This window comes from Garra rufa, chromosome 1 (genome assembly GCF_049309525.1).
Source record: "Garra rufa chromosome 1, GarRuf1.0, whole genome shotgun sequence".
Lineage (NCBI taxonomy): Eukaryota > Metazoa > Chordata > Actinopteri > Cypriniformes > Cyprinidae > Garra > Garra rufa.
Genome location: NC_133361.1, coordinates 40,168,927 through 40,194,712, shown reverse-complemented (window position 1 = coordinate 40,194,712; position 25,786 = coordinate 40,168,927). Strand labels below are relative to the sequence as shown.

Here is a 25,786-nt window from a genome sequence, read left to right as displayed (position 1 = left end):
TATAAAGTGAATTGTTTTATTCAGCCAGACGGAATTAAACTTGATCAAAAGTGACAGTAAAGACATTTGTTACCCCAAAAATATATTTCAAACAAATGCTGTTCTTTTGAACTTATTCAAAGAATGCAGAGAAAAACGTGTTTCAACAAAAAAAAAAATGTTGTGCAGCACATCTGCTTTAAACATTAATATTAGAATGATTTCTGAAGGATCATGTGACACTGAAGACTGCAGTAACAGCTGCTGAAAACTCAGTATTGCCATCACAGGAATAAATTACATTTAAAATATATATTAAAATAGAAGTGCGTTATTTTAAATTATTATAATACTTCTAGATATTACTCTTTTACTGTAAATGCAGCCTTATGAGACTTCTTTCAAAAACATAAAAAATCTCAAACGAAACATTTGAATGGTAGTGTATAGTGGTGGTCAAAATTATTAGAACATTAGTATTTTTACCAGCTGAAAAATGATTTTAAATCAGTTATTTCTACGTTTTGCTGTAGTGTGTCAGTAGGAAATATCAGTTGGCAACATACCTACCAGAAACCTACCTGAAAAACTACACACAAGTGCACACCAAATGTTGATTTAATTTAGTTATTAGAAGTTAATTAATAATAAAAATCTATTTATGACATTATTTTTGACAGCATCCTCATTTTACAGCATTTTTACACAAGTGCCTAAAACCTTTAACAGTGCTGTAGCTTTGCAGGTAGGTTTCTTGAAGCATCTTGGAGACATTGCCACAGTTCTTCTGGATTTTGTCTGTCTCAGTTTGTTTTGTTTCTTCATGACATTTCAGACTAGTTTAAATGATGATGAGATCAGATCTCTGTGTGGAGCACTGGCTGTTGTCAGACTCCTTGTGAAAGCAATAATCTCACTGGATTATTACAATTAATAGCAACATGAATGTTTGGAAATATAAAATGATATTTCCTACTGACACACTACGGCAAGATATAGAAATAACTGACTTAAAATACTAGTGTTCTAATCATTTTGACCACAACTGTATATAAATATAAACTGATATATTAAAATAAATATGATTTACAACACAATGAATACAAATATATAACAAAAATGAACAAAGCACTAAATCTGTTTTGTTTTTAAAGTACCCACTGAGACATTTGCGCATGTGTTTTAAACTCACACACTGGTCGCTGGTTTCAGGTATGAACTCCCCCTCGCTATTGATGCTGGTGTATGATCCCTGACGTGCGATTCGCTGCTGCCGCTCAGGAACGTAACCAGGAGGTGGAGAACTTCGCCCAGTGTTCTGAGAACCTATGTAAGGACAAGACAACAGATATAAATGTTACAACTAATAATTCAACATTTGAAAGAACACATTTTTTACTAGCAACACTGTTATGGTGGCAAACATATATCTTTGTCAGACCTGACAACACTGTGGTATAAGATTGAGAGTGCACTTGTTACAACAATTTGTATTCACATCATGTTTACTTCACCATTTTGTATTTTTGCTTCCTTTCAGTCAGTACAGTGACTCAGTGAAAGAGAAGAATACCATAATTACCCTGAAAATTTATACACGAAAATATTGATATTTTCAAAATGCTGGCATGCAATAAACCAGTGTGCACATATTTAATCAATTACGATTTATCAATAAAGTATCTGAACAACTCTATTTCAAGTACGGCCTTCTTGTTAGAAGTACACAGGTTGCATGATATGTGACCCTGGACCACAAAAACAGTCATAAGGGTACATTTTTAAATTCATCTGAAACCTGAAAGCTTTCCATTGATGTATGGTTTGTCAGGATAGGACAATATTTAAAAATCTGAAATCTGAAGGAAAAAGAAAAATGGCCTTTAAAGTTGTCCAAATGAAGTACTTAGCAATGCATACTACTACTCAAAAATAAAGTTTTGATATATTTACCATAGGGAATTTACAAAATACCCTCATGGAACATGATCTTTACTTAATATCCTAATGATTTTTGGCATAAAAGAAAAATCGATCATTTTGACCCATACAATGTATTGTTGGGTATTGCTTCAAATATACCCATGCTAGTCCCATGCAATGTGTTATACTGCGACAAGAGCATAACCTCAAATCAGAACAGCTGAATCATGAAACTGAAGCAAAACATAAACAAATGGCTTTTTCCTCCAGTCACAGAGCTCAAAGAGCTTGTGCTTTTCTCCAGACGCCCTAACAAGCTGCAGCAACCTCCCCTCCCCCCCTAAAATACACACTATCTCTACAACAGGCCATTGGCCCACCATGCTAATAGTGTCTCGCAATCTGATTGGCTGGGAGCCAGCAAGCCATTGTGGAGCAGCCAGTGATGGTGGACAGGAAAAGGAAGAGGACCCACTGCTCACAGAGGAAGTCAGAGAAACAACAGAGGGAGAGAGAGAGAAAATGAAAGAGTATGAGAGAGAAAAAGACCAGGGCAAGAAGATTGATAAGAAATGCAGAGGGGTTTTTGATTAAGCGCAGCAGTGTGTGCACATGTGTGTGAGTGTGTGTATATGAACTCACTGGTGGAGGGGTGGCGTCCTCTTGTTTCGGAGGATTGGTAGGCAGTACTGACATCGCCAGTGGACTGAGAGGTTTTGATGCGAACCTGCTTGCACATTGTGTGATGAGATGGAGAAGAGGCCTGCATACACAAACACACATACATTAGTACATAAGCATCTAGAAATCATTTTATGTGTAGAAACAACACAACACATTTCCTGTGTAATAACTGATACACAATTGTTAGCATCTAAACCTCCTTCTAGTAAGAAGAGTTATTAGAATTTGCTCGGCACACTGAAAATTAGATTCATAGTCTGCTTTCCAAATTGAACTGGTTCATATACTGACATAATATTACTTGTAAGTCTCACATTGCTTTGTTCCTGTGTCAGCAGCATGATCTTGATGCTTTTCATGTTTGAGCTGCGGTCCAACAGATCAATGGCTTTATCCAAGTCATCCTGACTGCGCAGGGGAATGGACAGCTGTGCACAAATACAAACACACTTAACACATTACCAGGGTTCGTACAGATACTGTAAAATGAAATTCCAGACTTTTCAAGCACTGCTTTTTTGATTTTCAATGACTTCAATCAAAGATCTCACTTATCAATGTCTTCTCTTTCAAAAAATTACTAATAAAATGATACGCGAAGTTCCGATCTAAATCAAATGACCTGCTCCGAAATACCAATCTAAATCAAATGATTTGCAATCCATGCTCTGAAGCAAAAGATTCACAAACCCGCTTCGAAGTTCAGATCTAAATCAAATGATTCACGATCCGCGCTCTGAAGTCCCGATCTGAATAATGATTTGTGAACCATAATTTCAGATCAGGAGTGCGGATTGCAAATATATGATTTATGAACTCGCTTCGAAGTCCCGATCTGTATCAAAAGATTTGCGACATGCGATCCGACTGGAACGCTTTGAAACTGTGAATCATTTTGCAACACGATGGTTTAACTGATTCAAAATTTTGAAAAGCTCTGTTTCACCCATTACTATATGTGCTTTTTAAAATCATTAAAAGCGATTTCGAAATTCCAAATGCTCTTTAAATGGCTCTTTTCATTTGATCTTGGTTTTTGCTAGTGAATCGCTTGAAATGAATAATCAAAGTCTCAAGTTTGAATCAATCGGAGCAGTTCCTGCGTGAATTTTGTGTAAAAAGTTATGTGCTTATTGAAAAAATTAAACACTTAAGTCATAGATACATTGACTCGGATTTCAGATAAAGGACATGAACCTACTCCGAAGTCCCGATCTCAATCAAATGATTTGCGACACGTGATCCGACTGGAACTTTTTGAAACCCGTGAATCATTTTGCGACGCAATGGTTTAACTGATTCAGAGTTTCTAAAAGCTCTGTTTCATCAATCGTTATATGTGCTTTTTAAAAACATTAAAAGTGATGTAGAACTTCGAATTGCTCTTTTAATTTGATGTGGTTTTTGCTAGTGAATCGCTTGAAATGCATGACTGAAGTCACGAGTTTGAATCAATTGGAGCAGTTCCAGTGTAAATGACTCAATTGATTCAGTTCATCTGTTCCTCTTTTGGCGTCTTCGGACGACAGTCTTTAGACGACATTGTCAGTACTACTACTGGCTTAGCTCGCTAGTTTTAACTGAAATAATCAGGGAAAAAGTATGATGTTTTTGAATTGCGTGAATGTGAAATGTTATGTGCTTACTGAAAAAATTAAACATTTATGTCATAGATACATTGTCTTTCAATAATTCAAGGACTTTTCAAGTACCTCTTTAGGAATGTTGCTATTTTTAAGGGTTTTCCAGGATGTTATTCAGTATTTTATCCCTTAAAGATTTTACACAAATATAATGTTAATGGTTCAGGGTTAATACATAGGTAATCTTATTACTATAATAAGTACTTAGTATGAACATGCAGAACAGGACTGAAAAAAAACCCATTCATCTTTATACCTTCACCTTGAAATATTACCTTTAAATTTACCCTGTAATTTATGATAATAGTACTAAAATAGTGTATGTTTAAGTCTTAAGGATTTCTGGTAAGAGTGCAGCGATGGGACATAAGTGAGTGTCAGTGAGTGCATTTGAATGTGAATCAATACCTCATTATTCATATAATGCAGGTCTAACTGCTGACCGAAGAATGTTTTGACTTTCTGCTGGACTTCCTCAAACTGCACAGGCCGCCCAAACATCAGGATCCTACACAAACATATATAAACATACACACACGCCACGCACACAGAGGGGGGGACATTAAACAGGAAGCTGAGATTTCTTTAGATGTGTAATCTGAGCCAGCAAGTCAAGTCAAACACAGCGGATCTGCAGAGTGCACACATTCCTGCAAGCACACCTAGCATAGCTGTGGTCTGTCCTGGCAGCCACAGGCTAACCACAGTCCTTTCCCTTTCCACTGTGATACCAGTCTGAGAGCTGAGAGACAGGATGCCTGTGTATATCTGTGTGTAAATGCCACAGACGTTGCACATGGCTTTATGTGTGTTCGCATTACTATTGGAACATTACTTTTACTTTAACACACACACATTCCAGTAGAAAGAAACTCAAATTCACCTTCTTTCACCACAGAATTCAAACTTAATCCTGACATCCTCCTGAAAAGAAAGAGTGAAGAGTGGTTAGGTCATGAAAGGGTCAAATAAGAGTCACAAGGTATATATGTATGTGTATTACCATTCTTTTGGAAGAGCTGGCAGTGCTGACAGGTTTAGGTTTTGCCGTGTCATAAGTTGACGTCGGCTGGCGCCTGGTCATCTGCAGGGCCACCAGATCCTTCATAATTGAATGGAGAGCCTGTCTCTCATCTGGGGAGAAAGACAGAGATGTTACAGCCGCTGACTTATAAGTAAGGGATAATGCACGGCTAGCCTATACCATGGTCATTTGCCAGCATAGACAGATTAAAGCTGTTAATGATGTTTGCAGAGCAATACTTGACTGGACAGGTTAAAAATTATGTTTTTTTTTTCATCGTATTAACGTTGGCTCTAGCATTCTGCCCGCTTCACATCGATCAAGAGACAGACAGAGAGAGAGAGATGACAGTGTGTGTGTTTGTTACCTGCGTCTGTGCATCTCTCTACAAACAGTGAAGCCGTGTTACTTCAAAAACAGCGATTTTACCACCTTGTTGCTGAGGAATATAATGTAGCGCTCTAGTATCTGGGCTATTTTATTATTAAAAGTTGCGGGGCAGTGTTGACAAGTTTCTGTGTATGCGATCTCCGACCTTTCTGTGTGTGTGTGTTTGTGTATGTGTGTTTGTGTGCATCAATTAAGCAGCGCATTAATAAAGAACGGTGATTAAACTGACTTGGAACTACCTGTGCATTATAAAGTTTTAATGCATATCTGCCAGCCAATCAGAATCCAGTATTCAGGAAAGACCATGGTATAAGTAAGAAATAACTGGCGACGGTCGTTGAATAATTATAAAATAATGCACACCCGAGAAGGTGATGCTGTAGTGGCTATTACACCTGGAGTGTGCATTATTTTCTAATTATTCCATGGAATGTCTGGATACTGGATTCTGATTGGCTGGCAGGTGTGCAGTAAAACCGTTTAATGCACAGGTAGTTCCAAGTCAGTTTAATCACCGTTCTATATTAATGCGCTGCTTTAATTGATGCACGCAAAAGCACAGAGAGAGAGAGAGAGAGAGAGAGAGAGAGAGAGAGAGAGAGAGAGAGAGAGAGGTCGGAGATCGCATTGTGCTGCGCACATACATAAACTTCTTGTCAGCGTTTGCCTGCGATCCTTATTAAAATATCCTAGATACTAGATCGCTACATTATATTCCTCAGCAACGGGTTGGTAAAACTGCTGTTTTTGAATGAATTGTTGTTTGTAGAGAGAGACGCACAGCATGCAGGTACGCACGCACATTCACATACACACACACGCAACTGTCATCTCTCTTGCCTTCACACTCTCTCTTGGTCGATCGATAATCTACTGAAACAAATGCTATTTTTCATTCAAATAAATGTGATTTTACCGGACTATTTAATCTCTGAGTCTGATTTGAAGCGGCCAGAATGCTAGAGCTGCGTGTCATAACTGACGAAAATAACCGTCTTTTTTATCCATTCAGTCAAATTTTGCGCTGCAAATATCAATCCTAGTTTTAATTTGTCTATAACCATGGAATAAGCGGGATAATCAACGGCTTGCCGTGCGTTAAAGGATTTAAAATGCACTTCGCGGAGGCAACCACCCTCCGCTTCGCGTCGGGCGGTTATTAGCCTCCACGTCGTGCATTTAAAATCCTTTAACGCACGGCAAACCGTTGATTATCCCTTACTAATTCAACGGGCACAGTCAATTATTCCGCTTATACTATGGTTAACACACCTCAAGACATTGTTCATGTTCTGATGTTCAGATGTAAGTATGCTAATTCCAAAACGTCATTTTAGGTTTAGTAAAGGAGGCTTGAGCCGTTGATAGCAGACTAATGTAGTTAATAATAAAGTTATTAGAGAGAGAGAGAGAGAGAGAGAGAGAGAGAGAGAGAGAGAGAGAGAGAGATTAAGCATGTGTGAATTACATAAGTCTGTGCGTCTCTCAACAGTTTTCGGAAGCAGCGTCTCTACTAATAATAGCGAAACCAAGTTCATCATCTGCTTTAAAAACAGCACTGTTATTACCTCACTAGTGAGAAATAAGAAGCAAAGCTGACAACACGTTTCTGTGCTCGTGTGTCGCACTGTATGTGTGCGTTTGTAAGGGAAAGAGAGTAGGAGGAATAGAGTATGTGCTTTTCATACATAATACAACGTAACTTCGTGGCAAAACCATGGAAATTATTTGTAGTTTTTATCCTTTAGGTGAATATATTTAAGTGCTTGGTCAGTGTCGTTGAGGGTTTTAGGTTTTGAAATAACTGAAATCACTTCGCGAAGGGATATGGACATGTAATGAGGTCAAGACTTGCCTGGAACTACTACTAGACATGCGTTTCCCTGAAAATAATTGCACACCTCAGAACGCTCATCAGCCAATCAGATTCAAGCAACGACCAGTAGAAGGCAAGCCTGCAACCTTTAGCCAAAAAGTGTAACGGCTAATGCCTAATGGAAAGAAAACCAGAGGCCATTTCTTTTGAATGGATGTCAACAGAGAAGAGGCTTCACTATGCTGAATAAACAGCTTTTTAGAGGAAACAGCTCATCACTGATAAATCTCCAGCCTATCAGATAATCTTTAACATGTTTTACACTAAACAATACCTCTGGATTAAACTACTTTAATAGTTTACACCAAAAAAATGCTGTTTAAGAGAAGTCTTTTTGCGACAGGTGGGATTCAGCTTACGGCACTTCCCATTAATTCCTATGGTATCTGTAAACTGCATTTGAGTGTCGCACAACTCTGACTGAAATTCAATGATATCAAGGCTGTAATGTGATTGATTATCAAGGCACACGTGATTCAAGTTGACTGTCATGCTTCTCCAATAGTAAGTAATACAGTTCCTTCTCATCTCCCAATAGTAAGACAATCTCTGGTAAAAATGCCAATATTAACATTCTCAACTATTTTATCTAATATTCACGAGTTCGCTCTTACATCTAATCTGCTTGAGCGAGTAATAAGCACATTTAGGCGTGCTGTCCTGGGGAAGGGTTCCGGGCCCGGAATACAGGCCGGACCCAGAGAACTCCCCTTCCCTAGTTTGGGATAGAAACAGATTAGAAGTGGTGAGTAGGGGTGGAGGAGGGATGCCAAGAAACTGTCGCTGGATGGAAGTAAGACGGCTGGCTATATATATGATGCGCCAATTCGATGATTGGCTAAACGAGTTACACCTGTGCAAAATAGATTGATTATCTGATCGTGCTCCTCCCGAACCTTGTTAATAAAACATCATATATTATACTGTATAGTACGAAAAATAGATATTTATTTTGACTGCATTTTACAGTGTTACCAAATTATTAATTTATTAGATTAACTTCAAGTCAGTGTTAGATGATGGCAAATTTGATTTAAATGTAAAAATAGGAAAAATTATCGTGAACAATTAAACATTCAATATTACTTAATACAAATTAAAAAATCCCTAATATCGGCCAATAACCAGTACAATATGGATATATTGTGCATCCTTACAAATAATCAGTTGTCAATACTTTGTATTTAAATATAATCATTTATATTCATTTATTCAGTAAATACTTTTATTCTAAACAACTTAGTTAATTCAATGTATTAATTTTAACATTATTTGTGCACCCTCTCCGTTACTAAACCTTAAAGGGATAGTTCACCCAAAAAGGAAAATTCTGTCATTAATTACCCTCATGTCGTTCCAAATGCATAAGACCTTTGTTCATCAAATTAAGATATTTTTGATGAAATCCAAGAGCTTTCTGACCCTGCAAAGATGGCAACACAACTGATACGTTCAAGGACCAGAAAGGTAGTAAGGACATAACGGACAAAAGGACAAAAATAACGACTTCATTCAACAATTTAAACTCTTCCATGTCAGTCATCGATGCGCAAAAATATTCTTGTAGCTTCATAAAATTAGATTGTCACAGGGACTATTTTAACGATGCAGGGTCAGAAAGCTCAGATTTCATCAAAAAATATTTTAATTAGGGTTCTGAAGATGAAGGAAAGTCTTACGGCTTTGAAACGACATGAGGGTGAGTAACTAATGACAGAATTTTCGTTTTTGTCCTAGAGTGGCTTATTACTGTATTTTAAACTAAACAGAGATTGTGTTGCAGAAACTACGAACTTGCTATAGTTACAGCACAGGTGCAGAGGAACTGAGAGGATGTTCTGCTCTCTTTTTCATGAATAAACACACTCACAGTCAGACGACTAGACCTGAGTCAACGCAGTGAAGCTTGTGAGAGGGAGATGACTGTGTTTTTCGAGAACTCTGTTCTCATGTTTGATGTAAGAATGAGATGTGTCTTGGCTAAGCTCACTCACGGAGGGAAAATATTCGCAGTGTGTTGTTTGGACGGACTTCACACATCTCCAGAGAGGGAGAGAAACAGAGAAGTCTCGTCTACCCACCAATACTGGGAACATGGCAGATCGACCCAAGCAACAGACTCAACCACTCAACTGTTGAATATCTGTGAGTTCATGTGACCAGTGAGAACATAAGCTGTCTGTCTCCGTTTCACTCTCTCCCTTTAAAAAAATAAAATCTCCCGACATCCTTTTAATTCCAGGACTTAGAGTTGCTTCCAGCCCACTATTTCTTAGTCACTCTTTTTCCTCTGTAATTTTAAATATTAAATATTAAAATAGGAAACAGTTACTTGAAATTATTATACTTTAAAATAATGTTTATTTTCACTGTATTTTTGATCAAATAAATGCAGACGTGGTTAGACTTCTTTCAAAAACATTTTACTTACCCCACATTTTTCAGACTATTAAACATCCAGGTAAGCTTTAGCTTTTTAACTTAAGCTTTGGTTGAAAGCTACCTAATATTGTATATTTTACATTTTTGTTTCTCATAAAGTTTAAACTACAAATGAAGACACTTGATATATGGGGTAAAAACAAAACAAGACATGAGGACTTACTCATTTTGCCGGTATGTATGTGTGTGCTCTTGAAAGGAGTTCAGGTTTGAAGGTCCTCACACACACCGTCCTCTAGTGTCACCCATCAATGGCCTACAAATCAAATTAGGCACATCATTATGACTGCCTGTCATCAGCTATATCTTACTTCCCTACCTAAGCAAATGTAATCTGAGCCAGCAAACAATGATATCACAGCCAACAACTACACAGACAATTATGTATTATATCATCATACTTTCAGGGGCTTTTTATTTACAAGCGCATTTTAACAGCACTGTTTACCACCTTAATGTTTATTAGACACATTAAAATTTACTGATGCTAGATGCACAAAAACTCCACCCAAAATATAGGCAATAACCTAAATGCGGAAATGTTTCACATGTGTAACAGGATGGTGAGAATGTGTGCTGTGCACGCATGTGAGACCTGAAGGACTGTAACATGATCCCTGCTGGCACTGAGAAACCTGGCACAAACCTCGAAGCCGAGGGAAAAAAAGCTGAGGGAAATATTTACCATTTAAAAATTGCCAGATTTTCAGCTCCAAGCTAGCTTCCAGCCATAAAGGCCCCTCTCAACAATGCCATACTCCTCATATAAACACAATCAATGTAATATTTTCATACTTCATTTGCCCATGAATACAGGTGGCTCACATTATAGAAAGAATGTGAATGCAAAAATGGCTGTACTTTACATTGAATGTTCTGCTTTTCAACTGTGTTTTTGTTCTGTTTTTCAAGGCTTAACCAAATGACAGAGGGTATGGTCCATAATAGTATTATTGACCATGTACTTGGAGCTCTTAAATGTAAAACTTTATATATATGAGAGAAAAAGAAAACGTACCTAGTAACCTTCTGATGTCCTTCAAAGGTGTTATCTGTTCTTCCTGGAAGAGAGAAAAAGAAAAAAAAAATTCACCACAAAGGTGTCAAATAATAGTTTCACATAATACATAACCCACTTCTATGAAGAAACCTATTTAACAACAGCTAACCTTCGCATGGAATGCATGGAATCTATAGTGTCAGCATTCATTTACCAAGTAGGCTTGCCACGATTGATGGTGTTGACGGTGTTACCGGTTTTAAGACGCAACACCGGTGACATCACATTTCCACCGTGACACCGTCCCCACATTTTTTTTTTTTTTTTTAAGTATTCGTTTTTTTTAATTAAATGTTTATTTGAATTAAATGGAAAATATAATTCTAAATAATTTACTTAAGACGAGAGAATGCACTATAATTAAAAACTGAACATAGCTACAATGCGTCATATTTCATTTATAACTTGAGGAGAACGAGAGGAGTCGAGTTTACAGAAAGAGAATAGCGGACAATTTAGTGTCAAAACTAGGGGTGTAAAAATTAATTGTTTTTACGATGCAGACAAGGACGATTCGTTATTGGTTCAGTAATAGACCATAACCGATTATAACGGACTCAGTCTCGGTGCCAGCACACGCGACACAGGGGGCTTGCATGATTTTCCGGGAGGGGGGGTTGGGCTAACGAGCGGAGTAGGCTACTCTATAAAATAAGTCTTCAGATTTTAGCTGAAAGGATTATTACCACTTTATTTACACACGGAGCATTTAACGAACTAACAAACATCAGTGTGTATTTAACAAATGTCTTTTTTTGTTAGTAATTCTTTAAAAGATTGAAACATTATTTGTATTTGGTTGAAAAGAACTGAGCGTGTCTATCTCAGCACCGTTTTACAAAAATATAACGTTTTGTTGATATTGTGAGTGCACATAAATAATAGTACACATTTTGCCGTTTTGAATAATGTAGTACTCTTATCTTTATCAACAAAAATGGTGTATTTCAGGTTTCCACTGTTATTAAGCAAAAATGCAAGTGATTAATTGCGTTTGAGCTTCCATGTCCAGCTGCAAAGCCCGCTTTCGCTTTCACTCTCTGCAGAAACGATTGGATATATGCTCTAACCGCGCACATTTATCTAGTTTAAATGTTTAAATTAATATTCTGAAATGCATCAAGTGTTTTATGTCTATAGATTTTATTTAATGCAAGTCGTGCTGATTTGAGAAGGCTAAATTTATCAAACATGCTCAACTCATTGCCGCTGGCCGCTTGGTCTTTAGGTCATTATTTAAAAAAACAAAAACTTGAATTTAACAAACATAAAATGTTCCAAACATATGTGTAAATTAACATAAAAAGGAAACAAAACGAATTCTAGCCACTTTGCCATTAAAATCCAAAACGGAGCTATTTTATTGGCTGCAACACGAACTCTGTTCTGATAAATTGTCAGACAAGACCGGGGCTCGGGTCTGAGAGTCTCAGGCTGGGCTCGTGTAGGACTCTATTCGTTCCCTTGTTTTAATTAAATAAGATCTGAGTGGTACCTCTCGGTTCGAATCGTATTCGGTTTAGTTTTTCGCGTTTAAAATGACTATAGCGGCAGCTTTTATAGCAAAATATATATGGCCCTTTTCTGTGGTGGTTAAATACACTGGAGCCGCGATATAAGCTTCCCTCATGCAGACACTTTTCAGAAAAGATTATGCCGCTGTAGGTTCACACCCCTAGTCAAAACGCAATGCAAAAGCGCCTGCTTGGCAATATTTTGGGTTCAAAGTTTTTTTTTTTTTTTTTTTTTTCGTTGTCGTCCATTCAAACAATTGACACCGAATTGCCAATTCCCGCAAAACTGAAAGTGAAAGTATAATACGCACGCATTTATAAGCTATTTAAATGCAGAAAATAAGAGGAAAACCACACCCCCACGGTGATACCGGTATTACCGGTGTTGTCACATGTCGATTAACCGGTGGGGAAATTTCCTCATCGTCACAACCCTATTACCAAGCATTGTGATTGTCTGGATAAAATGTTTGAGCACATTTAGTATTTAGCTTTAGTAAACTTACAGCATATTCTAACGCATATATCAGTTTTAATTTTAAAAACTGGGTACATAATGCAGATCTAAATATAAATGAACCTAATATAGATTCTTAAAATCCAAAGATGAATCTTGGTGTCACTGCATCCTGCGGAACAAGTCAGTGCCACTAGTCCAACAAATAAATAACATTTTATCCAAGCTGTTAATGTGAGTTTGCAATCTGAATTGAAAGTGATGCAATAAAACGACAATTGAAGCATGCAGAAACAAATACATGTGACCCTGGACCACAAAACCAGTCTTAAGTAGCATGGGTATGTTTGTAGCAATAACCAAAAATAGATTGCATGGGTCAAAATGACCGATTTCTCTTTTAATGTGAAAAACATTGGGATATTAAGTAAAGATCATGTCCCATGAAAATATTTTGTCAATTTCCTATCGTAAATATATTAAAACTTAATTTTTGATTAGTAATATGCATTGCTAAGAACTTTATTTGGACAACACAGGTGAATTTGCACCCTCAGATTCCAGATATTCAAATAGTTGCAACCCGGCCAAAAATTGTCCAATCCTAACAAACCATACATCAATGGAAAACTTTTTTATTCAGATGATGTATAAATCTCAATGTGTGACCATTGTAGCCTAATTTCCCCCATAAAACCTTGTTATGAGTCAAATAGTTTAATGAATATTTCAAAAAGACCAACTGCATATGTTGAAAACATCTCCATATATGATTTAAAGCATTAGCCGATATAATACGAAATATACTCAAATTAATCAGAATCCAAATCAAATAAAGACTGAATCGACATCAACTCAGTAAGCCTTAGTTCATTCAGTTACTTTTACTTACACACAACTCTAAAGGTATCTAAAAATGTGATGTAAAATATAAAATATAAAGGACATCCTGAACAAGTCAGACCAGGTGAGCTGCTGAGAGGCAAACCAACCAATGGTCGCTCTAGAAATTCAGCCAAGTCTCATCAGATTGCTTCCATCAGCATATCCTGACCTTTAAAAGCAGATCTCCGGATAGCACTGCATCATTCCTAATGATATTACCTGCCTGTGCTTCACTGCCGGGCTTCATCAGACCTGCAAAACTCTCTTTTGATCCAATTACAGTGGACCAGAGGAGAGAGAACTAACTGGACATTGCTGAGAATTGCTCATCCTTTCAAACTTACGGTCAGTGCTGAAATGATTAACCAAACGGATGAGGTAAGGAGTGTGCACGCGCATGCATGCGTTTGTTTCAGCGCCTCCAGTCATGCAACTTCCACTGAACCGTGAGAAATTACAGAGGTCAGACATCATTCATTCGCACTCATTCAGCCAAATATCCTTAGTGGCACCCAGGTGGCCTTATTGAATGCACCTATGAACAGCCTATGAGTGAGTATGGCCCCATCTGACGTCTTGCTATATATAAATCCAAGTCTAAGCTAAAGAGACCCTCACCAGAATGCTCCACAGAGGGTTTGGTGAGAGAGCGCACGCTTTTCCATCATGCAAGGTCTGAATGGATTTATGCTGGGGTGATGCCACACCACTGGAAATCTCACAGTTTGTAAAACACAAACTCAACCGACTTGGCTTTAGATTTTCCTTCCATCTTTTGTTGCTTTCCTATCGAACCATTTTAAATTAGAGCATAACCTTTGGAATCTAAACTCCAAGATGCAATCATTTTAATGAATGAAAGACTTACATTATTTAAAAAACACATTGTTTTATCCATATTTTGGAGAATAGGAGGCGCCATTATTTCAATGACATCAAATGGTTGCACTTGGTGAGCTACTGGTGCTACCTGTTGCTATTTTTAACATAACACGGAGAATAAAACACTGATAGAAGCCTGTGGACAAATACAACTTCTTAAAGACCTGCGTCTTTGTTCTCTCCACTTTAGCCCTGATGCCTTTGAGGCTTTTAGTAGACCACAGCTACTGAAAGAGCTTACAAGCGGCAGAGACAAGAAATGCTAGATGCCATCCTGGCTCAATGTAAACATGTTGACGCTTGCCACAGCCACTGAAGGAGTTTCTCAGTGCAGATTTCACTCAATATTCGGGGCGTTTAGACTCCTTGTGGGAAAAAACGATGGTATGGCATTTGGTTTAAGCCTATGCTTATATCCATCACCACCTGTAACCTCTTTCAGTAGCTGTGATCATTGTATCAGTATTTTATTTTCTGAATTGTGTTGTGGTAAAAACAGCAACAAGTAGCTACAGTAGCTCACCAAGTGCAACCACTTGATGCCATTAAAATAATGGTACCCCCTACACTCCAAAATATGTATGAAACTATGTGGATTTTTTAAATAACGTAAATCTTTCATGGGTTTTCTACAACATATTTCAGTAAGACACAACATTTACATTATATTAAGCAATTGAAGTCTTAATACCGTAATATCTGGGGTTAAGCTCAGTTATCAGGGTTCAACGCTAAGGATTTTTTCTACTGGCCCGATCGGGCCAGTGGTTCAGATTTTTACTTGCCCTGCCAAAATTTTCAATGGCCCCAAAAAAAAAAAAAAAAAAAAGGTAATAGTTATTTCTTTGCCACATTTTAAATAATGTGTCAAAAGCCAAATACAGTATAACTGTATATTTCCTTAAATACAATTGACAATTTTAAAAACTTATAATTGTGATGTAACTAAATTTATGCACAACAGTTTGTCCAGGTTGATGGTCCCAGATCAGCAGTTAACTATACATAAATGGAGGACTCCTATTAAAGGAATGTTGTTGCAAAGAAGAAAATTAAACACTATTAGTAAACAGAGTGTTATTAAGCAGAATTTATGTTAAAAGTTTTGTTTTTACAGTGGTCATCCATGATTTTTGTTTACCTTTGTTTTTACCTTTTCATATGTTTAATTAGGCTCAGAGGTGCCATGAGTGCAATCAAATTCATAAATTCATGTTATAAAATTTTGAAAACAGAGATCTGCCAGCAGGTGGCGGCAAGAGACTGATTTAATTACTGAATCATATTCATTTGATTCGTTTGAACGGATGGTTCATTTGGGAATAAAGCAAGTGACTTTTAATGAATGGGAAATTGAATAATTTCACTAGATTCGTTTAAAAACGCACGTTCATTCATAAACGAAACACCGCTGTGTTTGAGTGGAGATGCGCAGCGGCTCAGGTGTGACTTGTTTCAGATTACTTTTGATGACGAAACAGAGCAAAATCAAGCATAGTGTTATAGTCAGACAATGTAAGTAACTTGATAATAACTTCTTGTTTATTTAACTGTAGTATTAAATCAATACCTCATTTACAAACTCCCACAACATTTATTAAAAGTTGTCACTCATCTTAGTTTGCGATATCACAAAGCTCTATTATAATCAACGGCGCTCTCTATAACTTACTGCACAATCAGTCTCTTATTTACACTCTCTCTACACTTTATGAATGGACTCGTGAGAAATGTCTGTGATGCATTACTCAACGTTGCAAAAACACGTAGAAACCTTTGAAGCTCCCCTGAGCGCAAACACAAATATGCTGATGGGGTCAGTCGCACATGGTCAGGGATGGAAATTAACTTTTTTGTCCACTGGCCAGTGTGTCTGGTGGATTTCAAAATCTACCAGCCACTAAATGTTTTTACCAGCCACTTTATGTTTTTAACCGACAATGTGTAGCTGCATGTGAAAATTAATACTACAAGATCTACTATACTTGAGCAGTTTATTTAATCTCAAGTCTCAATAAAATACTGACATTTTCACCGAATTTTTCTATCATGATACAGAGCTATCTTCACAACTACACAACTTATAGCCCACATACTATAACAGCCTAGATATTTTATGTAGCCTAATTTGCGCGCATTGGGGAGTCGCTCTCTAAGCGCAGGGTATTAAAGTTGCTTTTGAATGAGCGTGCGCTTTTTACTTTTGGTTTCGTTTTTACTATAGCGCGACACTCTCGGCAGCGTAGAGCGTGCTTTCTAAAATACAAGAGATTACTTAACAAAACCATTTGGGTAGACACCAACGGGATTTTGAAAAGCGTGTCCCCAGTGGAAATTACGCCCCTGTGTGAGTGGAACTCTGCCGCCGAGTTATCATCTGATGTGAATGAATGCCGCGTTGTACAGTATATTGAGAAAGACGCGACATGAATTGCATCTGACAGAATGTGCGCTGTAGCACGAAATACAATATATTTCTTCAAAAGCAGATTGTAAAGATATTCTAACAGACCTCTTAACGCCTGTGATGTATCGCCACATTTTTCTGAAGGTGTGCCTCCGCTAAAAGTGTCCGCCGTAGTCTTCTGCTTCTTCGTGCATTTTAACGGCAGTTCGCAACCAACGTTAAGGTGCATTACCGCCTCACGCCGTCCGGTTGAAGTATGTTATTTTTATTTACCCGCCACGGTGGCCGTTGGGTGAAGCGAGTTTACCCGCCACAACACAAAATCACCCGCATTTGGCTGGTGGCGGGTGCTAATTTCCATCCCTGCACATGGTGCTCCTAAATATTTTTTTTCACAGTCGCACGTAGTAATTTTTAGTCGCAAATGCGAGTTATAAACAGACGTTTTCTTTTTAATTTGATGTTGCCGCCATGTTGCCGTCTCTTCGCTGTAATGGTTGTTACCAGGTTACTAGTCTTACGGAACGTTGGCTAAACGTCTGATGCATATAGTACGCTTAACTGGAAACACTTCAGGAATGTCGAAGTCGTCATCTGATTAGTTGAATTTGATCGGATATCCGGAACACGCGAGTGTCGCGTTTATTTTCGGTCCGCCGGGAAACAAAGTGCAGACTGATTTACTTGCGTTTTGCTAAAAGGTGCTTATGCAGACGTCGTTGTTGTTATACACATTTGCGACGTTCGCGAACAAATTACTGACTTACTGCTTGTTCTCCCTCTTCTTCGTTATCTTTCAATGCTGGTTATTTCAATGACTGACTTGTTGCATGCCAGTCTGTTGTTGTGGGGGCATTTCTACACCCCGAAACGTGACGCTGAACGAAACGAACTGTGATTGGTTGTTTGACATGTCGGTCAAACAGCCTTATGGGCGGGACTTGGCCAATTAAAGCTGCCATGAATTCCAGACCTTCAGCCGTCCGTCTGAAGGTCTGGCTACACGAGACTACCAGGTTACGGGAAAAAAAACAGTGCTTACAACAACCAATCAGATAAGAGGAACCGAAAAGCAATATGGTGTTCACGACATCACAGGTCACACGATCCTGTCTACTGTCTCGAACGTCTTGCACGCTGGCCCTGGGCCATCGGGCAGTCCTTATTGTCGAGCCCTGGTTATGAAAAACCAACCCAGGATCATTGAAAATATGTGCCTCTACACTCTAAAAAATAAAGGTTCCAAAAGGGTGATCCCATGGAAGAACCATTTTTGGCTCCCTAAAGAACCTTTCAGTGAACAGTGATTTCAGATGCAGCCATCGGATGGAAACGCTGCTGAAATTGTGATACTGTGATTTTTCACAATTTGGATGTATAATATTGCTGGTACTGTTTGCTGGCCCTTATTAGTTTGACACAGTGTTTGAATTAGTATTATAAAAGCTGACTATAACAGTTGAGCTGTTGGGGCAAACCCGTAAAATTGGTCATGGAGCAAAACATTATTTATAACTCCTGTACAAAAGACTGTAAAACTGTCTCCTTTTCATCCAGTCTTTATTGAGTCTCTGGCCCCTTCTTGGTCTCATTTTCTGTTTCTCCTGTTCTTAATTACCTTATGGTAAGTATGTGTGGAATCTGGAGAGGGAAGAAGGCTGTCCATTGGCCCTGTCAGCTGGAGCCACTTTGTTTTGCTTGTATCCCTTTTCCAGTATTTGCCAGAATCTCAACAAACTTCTCCGAACCGTTCCCGCCCCCAAGCACCTCTCGCCTGATTTTCAGCTGTTTAGTCTGTGGCTGATTTTCCCAGCCGTGGCGCTGGCACTGAGGCTGTTGGCTTTTGCTCACGGAGGGGCTTACGGCACAAGAGATTCAGAGGCTTACAGCACAAATCCCCCTAGGGTTCCCAACGCTCTCAAACGATTCCTAGGGTAGACATGACAAACTGTTCTAGATGGTGGAAAACGAACTGGGTCACGAACTGGTAAAAAGCCCATGTTACATCATACATAAACAGATCTTACACCATCTGTGTAAGCTGTGGCCCATGCAGTTGTTTCAAGTTGAAGTTGTGATGCAAAGACACAACGAGAGTGGAGAGGTGTGAAGGATTTTCTCAACACCAAAAAAAGCAGTACTTGCTTCATGAAGCACTTTCTAGACTGACTGACTTAGTATTTGAGTGAGTGTTTTCATTAATCAATTTCTAATTATGAAGAGTTCTCTAAAGTTGGAAACCATAAAATGTAAACCAGTGTTCTTGTAGAAATGTTAACAGATGTGTGTGCAAAAATGGTTTATTCATCTATAACAGTGATTCCCAACCAGCTCCCTGGGGTACTTGGCATTGGAAATATTTCAGCTATGTGCATCACTAGTGGTCAACCGATATTGCTTTTTCCATGGCAGACACTAATATCTAGAAAGCAGACTGGCCATGACAACACCATACTAAAATACACACACCACTAGTAAGTTTAAGGTCAGTAAGAGTTTCTCATTTGAAGAAATTAACACTTTTACGCATCAAATTGATTAAAAGTGATTGTAAAGACATCTATAATGTTACAAAAGATTTCTATTAATTTTGAGTGTTCTATTTATCAAAGAATATCAAAGAACGAAAAATATTTTTGGAGCAGCAAATCAGAATGGTTTCTGAAGGATCATGTGACTGGACTAATGATGCTAAAAAATTACATTTTAAAATATATTAAAATATTTGTTAAATATTTGTTTGATAAAATACTGCTTTTGCTGTACTTTGGATCAAATAAATGCAGGTTGGGTGAGCAGAAGAGACTTAAAAAAACATTAAAAATCTTACTTTTCAAAACTTTTGACTGGTTGTGTATGTTAACAAAAAAAGTGGTACATTTGAAAACGCAATAATTTTTCACAATATTACTGTTTCTACTGTATTTGATTTTGCTGACAATAAACTTTTGAATAGTATATAATACAATACAATTAAGTTGTACACGCACACACATGCTTTATAGCTGAATCACATCTAGCTGCATCCACACTGTTATCTAACAGAATTGAATCATCATAAAAAAACGACTCGAGCCGAATATCAACATTACTGGCTTTTGTCGAAGCGCTTTTAGATTAATTGCACTTGTTTCAAAACAGACTAACTTTACATTGTTATCAAGCTGAACTGAACTAACACTGACCTAACTTGAGCTAAATAATGACACCATTGTCTTTTAGAGCTGCTTTACAGCAAATTCTGAATTGCCTCCATAGACGAGTTTCCATAACTGATTCTGCTATTTTCCTGTTTATTACTGTGAAGCTTCTTTGAAACAATCTGTACTGTATAAAGCGCTATAGAAAGGTGACTTATCTTGACTTGACATATGTGTTTATGTGGTGAACCACAAAAACAGTCTTGAGGAGCACGGGTATATTTGCAGCAATAGCCAAAAATACATTGTATGGGTCAAAATGATCGATTTTTCTTTTATGCCAAAAATCATTAGGATATTAAGACCATGTTCCATGAAGATATTTTGTACATTTGCCACGATAAATATATCAAAACCCAATTTTTGATTAGTAATATGCATTGCTAGAACTTCATTTGGACAACTTTAAATGTAGTTTTCTCAATATTTAGATTTTTGCACCCTCAGATTCCAGACTTTCAAATAGTTGTATCTCGGTCAATTATTGTCCTATCCTAATCAACGGAAAGCTTTTATTAAGCTTTCAGATAATGTATAAATCTCAATTTCAAAATGCTTACCCTTATGATTGGTTTTGTGGTCCAGGGTCACACATGAGCATGAAGACCTTCATTTAGGTCTATGGTAAACAATGGTTGTTGTTCTACATGATTTCCAGTACTAGTGAATCATCTAAATGTTATGCAGTTTACACCTGCTATTCGTCACACTTATTTCGTACAGATACCAGCTATTTATGTGCATATTTAGTGCACATTTTATGAATGACAAGAGGGGATGTCAGTGTTATTACTCAAGACTGTCACAACCTTAACACACCTTGAAACTTTGCAAGCATGTTTATGTAAGCACATACTGAACCCTAAGTTACAATACTCACCTGAACTGCACGCAGGTGAAGGAGGGCGTTTCACAGAGTCACTTTCTGTCCTGTCTTCAGAAACTCGATGTATATCGTCAAGACAAACGTAACAGGTACAGTTAATGCAATATGATTGTCCATAGATATCCAGGCCGCTGCCATTGCTAACGCGCTTTCAGGCGCGCAGACCCCTGAGGGTCTCCCATATCGTCCATCAAACTTGTTCCTCAGACCAGTTAAGAGACCTCTTAAACAGACAAAAAACGTAATTTCTAGTTTATGCTACGAGAAAGTTTTAATCAAGTGACTACGAAGGAAATACTGACGTTTCGTCAAGCGACATATCTGTATAGCGTTGTGTAGACAGCATTACTACTGCATGGAGAGTTCAAAATAAATCTGAATAATAAACTTAACGTCCAAACGGTAAGAATTTATGAAAATAAGACAAATGCTGCAGATATATACGAGCTGCTTACACAGAATGCATTTTGTAATAGCAGACTGGAGGAAAAGAAAGGATTTCCGTAATTTTGATGGCTTCTTTTCCTGCTAGGTTTGCATATTTTTCCCCCTCCGTCGATGTGTCTGGCCAGCTCACTGCACGACCGTACAGTTTTCACTTTTTATTGAAAGGCGAATCGGTAACAGTCCGTGTGTGTTAAAGAATTCTGTGCGTAACAACTTTGTAAAGCCAAATAAATCAGAAAATGAGCCCTCAGCTCGATGCTTGGACAATCTCCGCATTATTATGCGACAAATAATTATGAATGAAGGCATGTGACTGTTATAGCAGCCTTCACGTATCCAGTTCAAAACCGAAAAAATGTTTGAGGACAATGTTAACTGCACAGGAATCGCAGTGTCGAAGATCTGGACAAAAGAGCGTGCGCGTTCCAATCAGCGGCTACTTGAACTTCGAGAACAAATTCCCCTTTCCGTTGATGACGGTTGAACTCAGCGAAAGTTAAAACTCGGAGAAAGTGCGGAAAACAAGCTCCCAGATGGCCGTACAAGCGAATTTGGTGATACCGAGCAGGAGACGAGATCTTCAGGCGACATTAGTCCAAGCATTGTCGTGATGTTGATGGTGATAAACAGCAGATGCTAGAATGAATCTTTAACGCAGAGTTTCCTGACAGCGAAAAAGCAGTTCGTCACCGGAACCCATAAGCTCGCTTCCTTCACAGCCAGCCGAAAGTTTGTCATGTTAATGCCCGTGCACGGACAAAATTGCGTTCACGATTTTTTCATCGTCATCGGCGGAAAACAATGCATTGCAGAGCGTCTGTAATTTCCGCAACATGTTCAAGATGACAACTGTGGTCAGCACTTTGTGTACGCTCGGGGGCGCGCTATTCCTCTCTTTAGTTCATGCTTGGTCACGTGACGCGCACAGCGCAGCATCACTGCCGCGCACATATTTATGACGTAGGAGTCAGAAGTGAGCCATCATAGGTGAGATTTCCAGTGGTCTGGTATTTAGAAGAATAACCTAATGCGTTTAACAAAAACACAACATAACTCTTCACGGTAAATACGTGTTAGTGTAATACTTGTATCTGGGACCAGCATTTATTTACAATATTCATTAACTAAACCTCATTCATTTCTCTCTGCTGTCTGTTATATATGTTGTTATTTGCTGTACTGTTTGTATTGAAAAGAATATATATTTTAGACATTGTAATGTTTTTTTTTTGTTTTTTTAAGTATTATCACTTTAAGAATTACCATTGAGAATTATGTAACTGCAATTACTGCCATATTTATAATCAATCTCTGTGTTTGTATACAGTTGAAGTCAAAAGTTTACATACACCTTGCAGAATCTGCAAAATGTTCATTATTTTACCAAAATAAGAGGGATCATACAAAATTCATGTTATGTTTTATTTAGTACTGACCTGAATAAGATATTTCACATAAAATACATTAACATATAGTCCACAAGAGAAAATAATAGTTGAATTGATAAAAAATTACCCTGTTTACATACACTTGATTCTTAATACAGTGTTATTACCTTAATTGTCCTTTGAGAGAGTTGTTCATGAATCCCTTAGTTTGTCCTGAACAGTTAAACTGCCCGCTGTTCTTCAGAAAAAATCCTTCAGGTCCCACACATTCCTAGGTTTTTTAGCATTTTTATCTATTTGAACCCTTTCCAACAATGACGGTATTATTTTGAGATCCATCTTTTCACACTGAGGAGGAACTCAAATGCAACTGTTACAGAAGGTTCAAACGCTTACTGATGCTTCAGAAGGAAACACAATGCATTAAGAGCCTTACTGCCCTTCAGAAGCTACACAAGATGTTTCCCAGAATACAAAATCATTTAAATTTACCCTGATCTTCAAATTTCAGAATGCATCAGTGAGTGTGTGAACCTTCTGCAAGTTAAATAAATATATATATATATATATATATATATATACACACATAAAGATTTTTTTTTTTTATTTCCTTAAATGTTTTAAGTTTTTGTTATCTATGTTGTCATTTTAATTTGAGTTATTTTAGTACATCAAGTCTAACTCAATTAAAATAAGAAATGTTAGACTGGCAACTCGCTAAAATAAGTTTAGTTTTTTGGTAACACTTTACAATAATGCAGCAAGGCATGAGAACAGTAAAATGTATAATGGTACATTCAGCTTAGTGGTACTTAGGTACAAATACCATTTGCAAGAATTTACTGAGCATCAATATTAAAAAGGTTTATAAATTTTTTTTAAATGACGTGCATTCTGTTAAAATGAGACTAAAATAAAACATAGGAATATTCATGTTTGATTAAATGAGCATAGATATCACTAGATGGCATCGATAGACAGCAGAGAATAACCAAACTTAAGTCAAATAAGGAATGTCATCCAAAACACTAGAGGGCGCCAGAAAAGATGGTTGATGTAAGACTGTGTCTAAGTTTAATATAGTCCACAAGAGAAAATAATAGTTGAATTTATAAAAATGACCCTGTTCAAAAGTTTACATATGCTTGATTATTAATACTGTGTTGTTACCTGAATGATCCACCACAACTGTTTCTTGTTTGTTTGTTTAGTGATAGTTGTTCATGAGTTCCTTGTTTGTCCTAAACATTTAAACTACCTGCTGTTCTTCTGAAAAATCCTTCAGGTCCCACAAATTCTTTTTTTCCCTTTTTTTTTTTTTTTTTAGCATTTTCGTGTATTTGAACCCCTTTCCAGCTGACTGAGGGACTCAGTGCAACTATTACAGAAGGTTCAAACACTCACTGATGCTCCAGAAGTAAACACAATGCATTAAGAGCCAGGGGGTGAAAACTTTTGAACAGAACAAATGTGTGTAAATTTTTCTTATTTTGCCTAAATATCATATTTTTGTTTTAGTATTGCCGTTCATGTGCTACACAAGATAACTACTTATGTATCCCAGAATACGAAATAAATTCAATTTACCCTGATCTTCAAATTTAAAAAGTTTACACTGGCAACTAGCTGAAATAAGTTTACTTTTCGGTAACATTTTACAATAAGGTTCTTTAGTTAACATAAACAACACCTGTACAACATTTATTAATCTTAGTTGTGTCTGTTAACATTAGCTAATGCACTGTGAACTAACATGAACAAACAATGAACAACTATATTTTATTAACTAACATTAACAGACAATAAATAGTTTAATAAATGTATTGTTCATTGTTTGTTCATGTTTGTTAATACATTAAGGTTTACAAAGTCTTACCAGTTTTTAGTGAAATGTTTATTTGACTTCTTTACTATAAGAAAACATCCAAACTAAGGGTTGGTCAACACCAGCATATGATTTGTTTGTTTGTTTTTTTCTCCAAAAGAGTGTACAAAAATGAAAACGAGAAGAAAAGGATGAGACAAGACTGTGGGAAGTGAAAGAAAGCGAAATCACATTTTATTACAAATTCTTGTAGCAGTTGACCTGGAGGGCTGATAAAAGTACTCAGACAAAAAATGAACCTGACGGGGGACAAAAGAGACAAGTAAAGAGCCAAGACCTCCTTCTGCTTTAAGGCCACCTTGTTCCACTGATCAAGTTTTAGATATAGAGTAATACACTTTGCGTACATTTATCTCCTCTCACTCAACTCGACGCATGCAGACAGAGTCGACAGCATTTAAAAATAATCTTTTGCAACCTTAAATATCCATACATTTACAAAGACACACTCACACATTTCAAGAACTACAAATCCATCAGAAAAGAGCAAAGATGAGCGTACCTTTTTCCGGCTTGTTCTGTAGTTTACAAAAGACAGTGAGCGTTTGCAAGATATTGTGTCATTTGTACCTTGGCGCACTGCGTGCAAACACTAACAATTGGTGTAAAACACAGTGATTTGTGTCTGTGGAAAGTTTGCTCCAAAATCAAAAGGACAGAAAAGAAAAGAAAATGCACCATAAAGAGGACCAAATCAATTACAGGTGCAACATTTTAAGAGAAGTGAGAACGTTGATTGAAATTTGATGAAACTCATAGGAAGCTGAAAAGAAATTCAACTCAAAATGCAACTCAAATGATAAGGCTTAATATG

At 37.4% G+C, this 25,786-nt stretch overlaps 1 protein-coding gene across 1 annotated transcript in view; it reads right to left on the bottom strand.

Moving 5' to 3' along the window:
- The window catches only part of map3k3 (mitogen-activated protein kinase kinase kinase 3), a 37,028-nt gene extending 14,486 nt beyond the window's left edge, over positions 1-22,542 (bottom strand). The window contains exons 1-9 of the mRNA XM_073840618.1: positions 21,247-22,542; positions 10,980-11,022; positions 10,125-10,217; positions 5,233-5,363; positions 5,113-5,153; positions 4,638-4,737; positions 2,901-3,014; positions 2,545-2,665; positions 1,172-1,305 (exon numbers count right to left, since the gene is read on the bottom strand). Coding sequence (XP_073696719.1) covers positions 1,172-1,305; positions 2,545-2,665; positions 2,901-3,014; positions 4,638-4,737; positions 5,113-5,153; positions 5,233-5,363; positions 10,125-10,128 — 645 coding nt within the window. The 5' untranslated portion in view covers positions 10,129-10,217; positions 10,980-11,022; positions 21,247-22,542. The remainder of the gene's footprint in view (positions 1-1,171; positions 1,306-2,544; positions 2,666-2,900; positions 3,015-4,637; positions 4,738-5,112; positions 5,154-5,232; positions 5,364-10,124; positions 10,218-10,979; positions 11,023-21,246) is intronic.
- Positions 22,543-25,786: the final 3,244 nt, after the last annotated feature.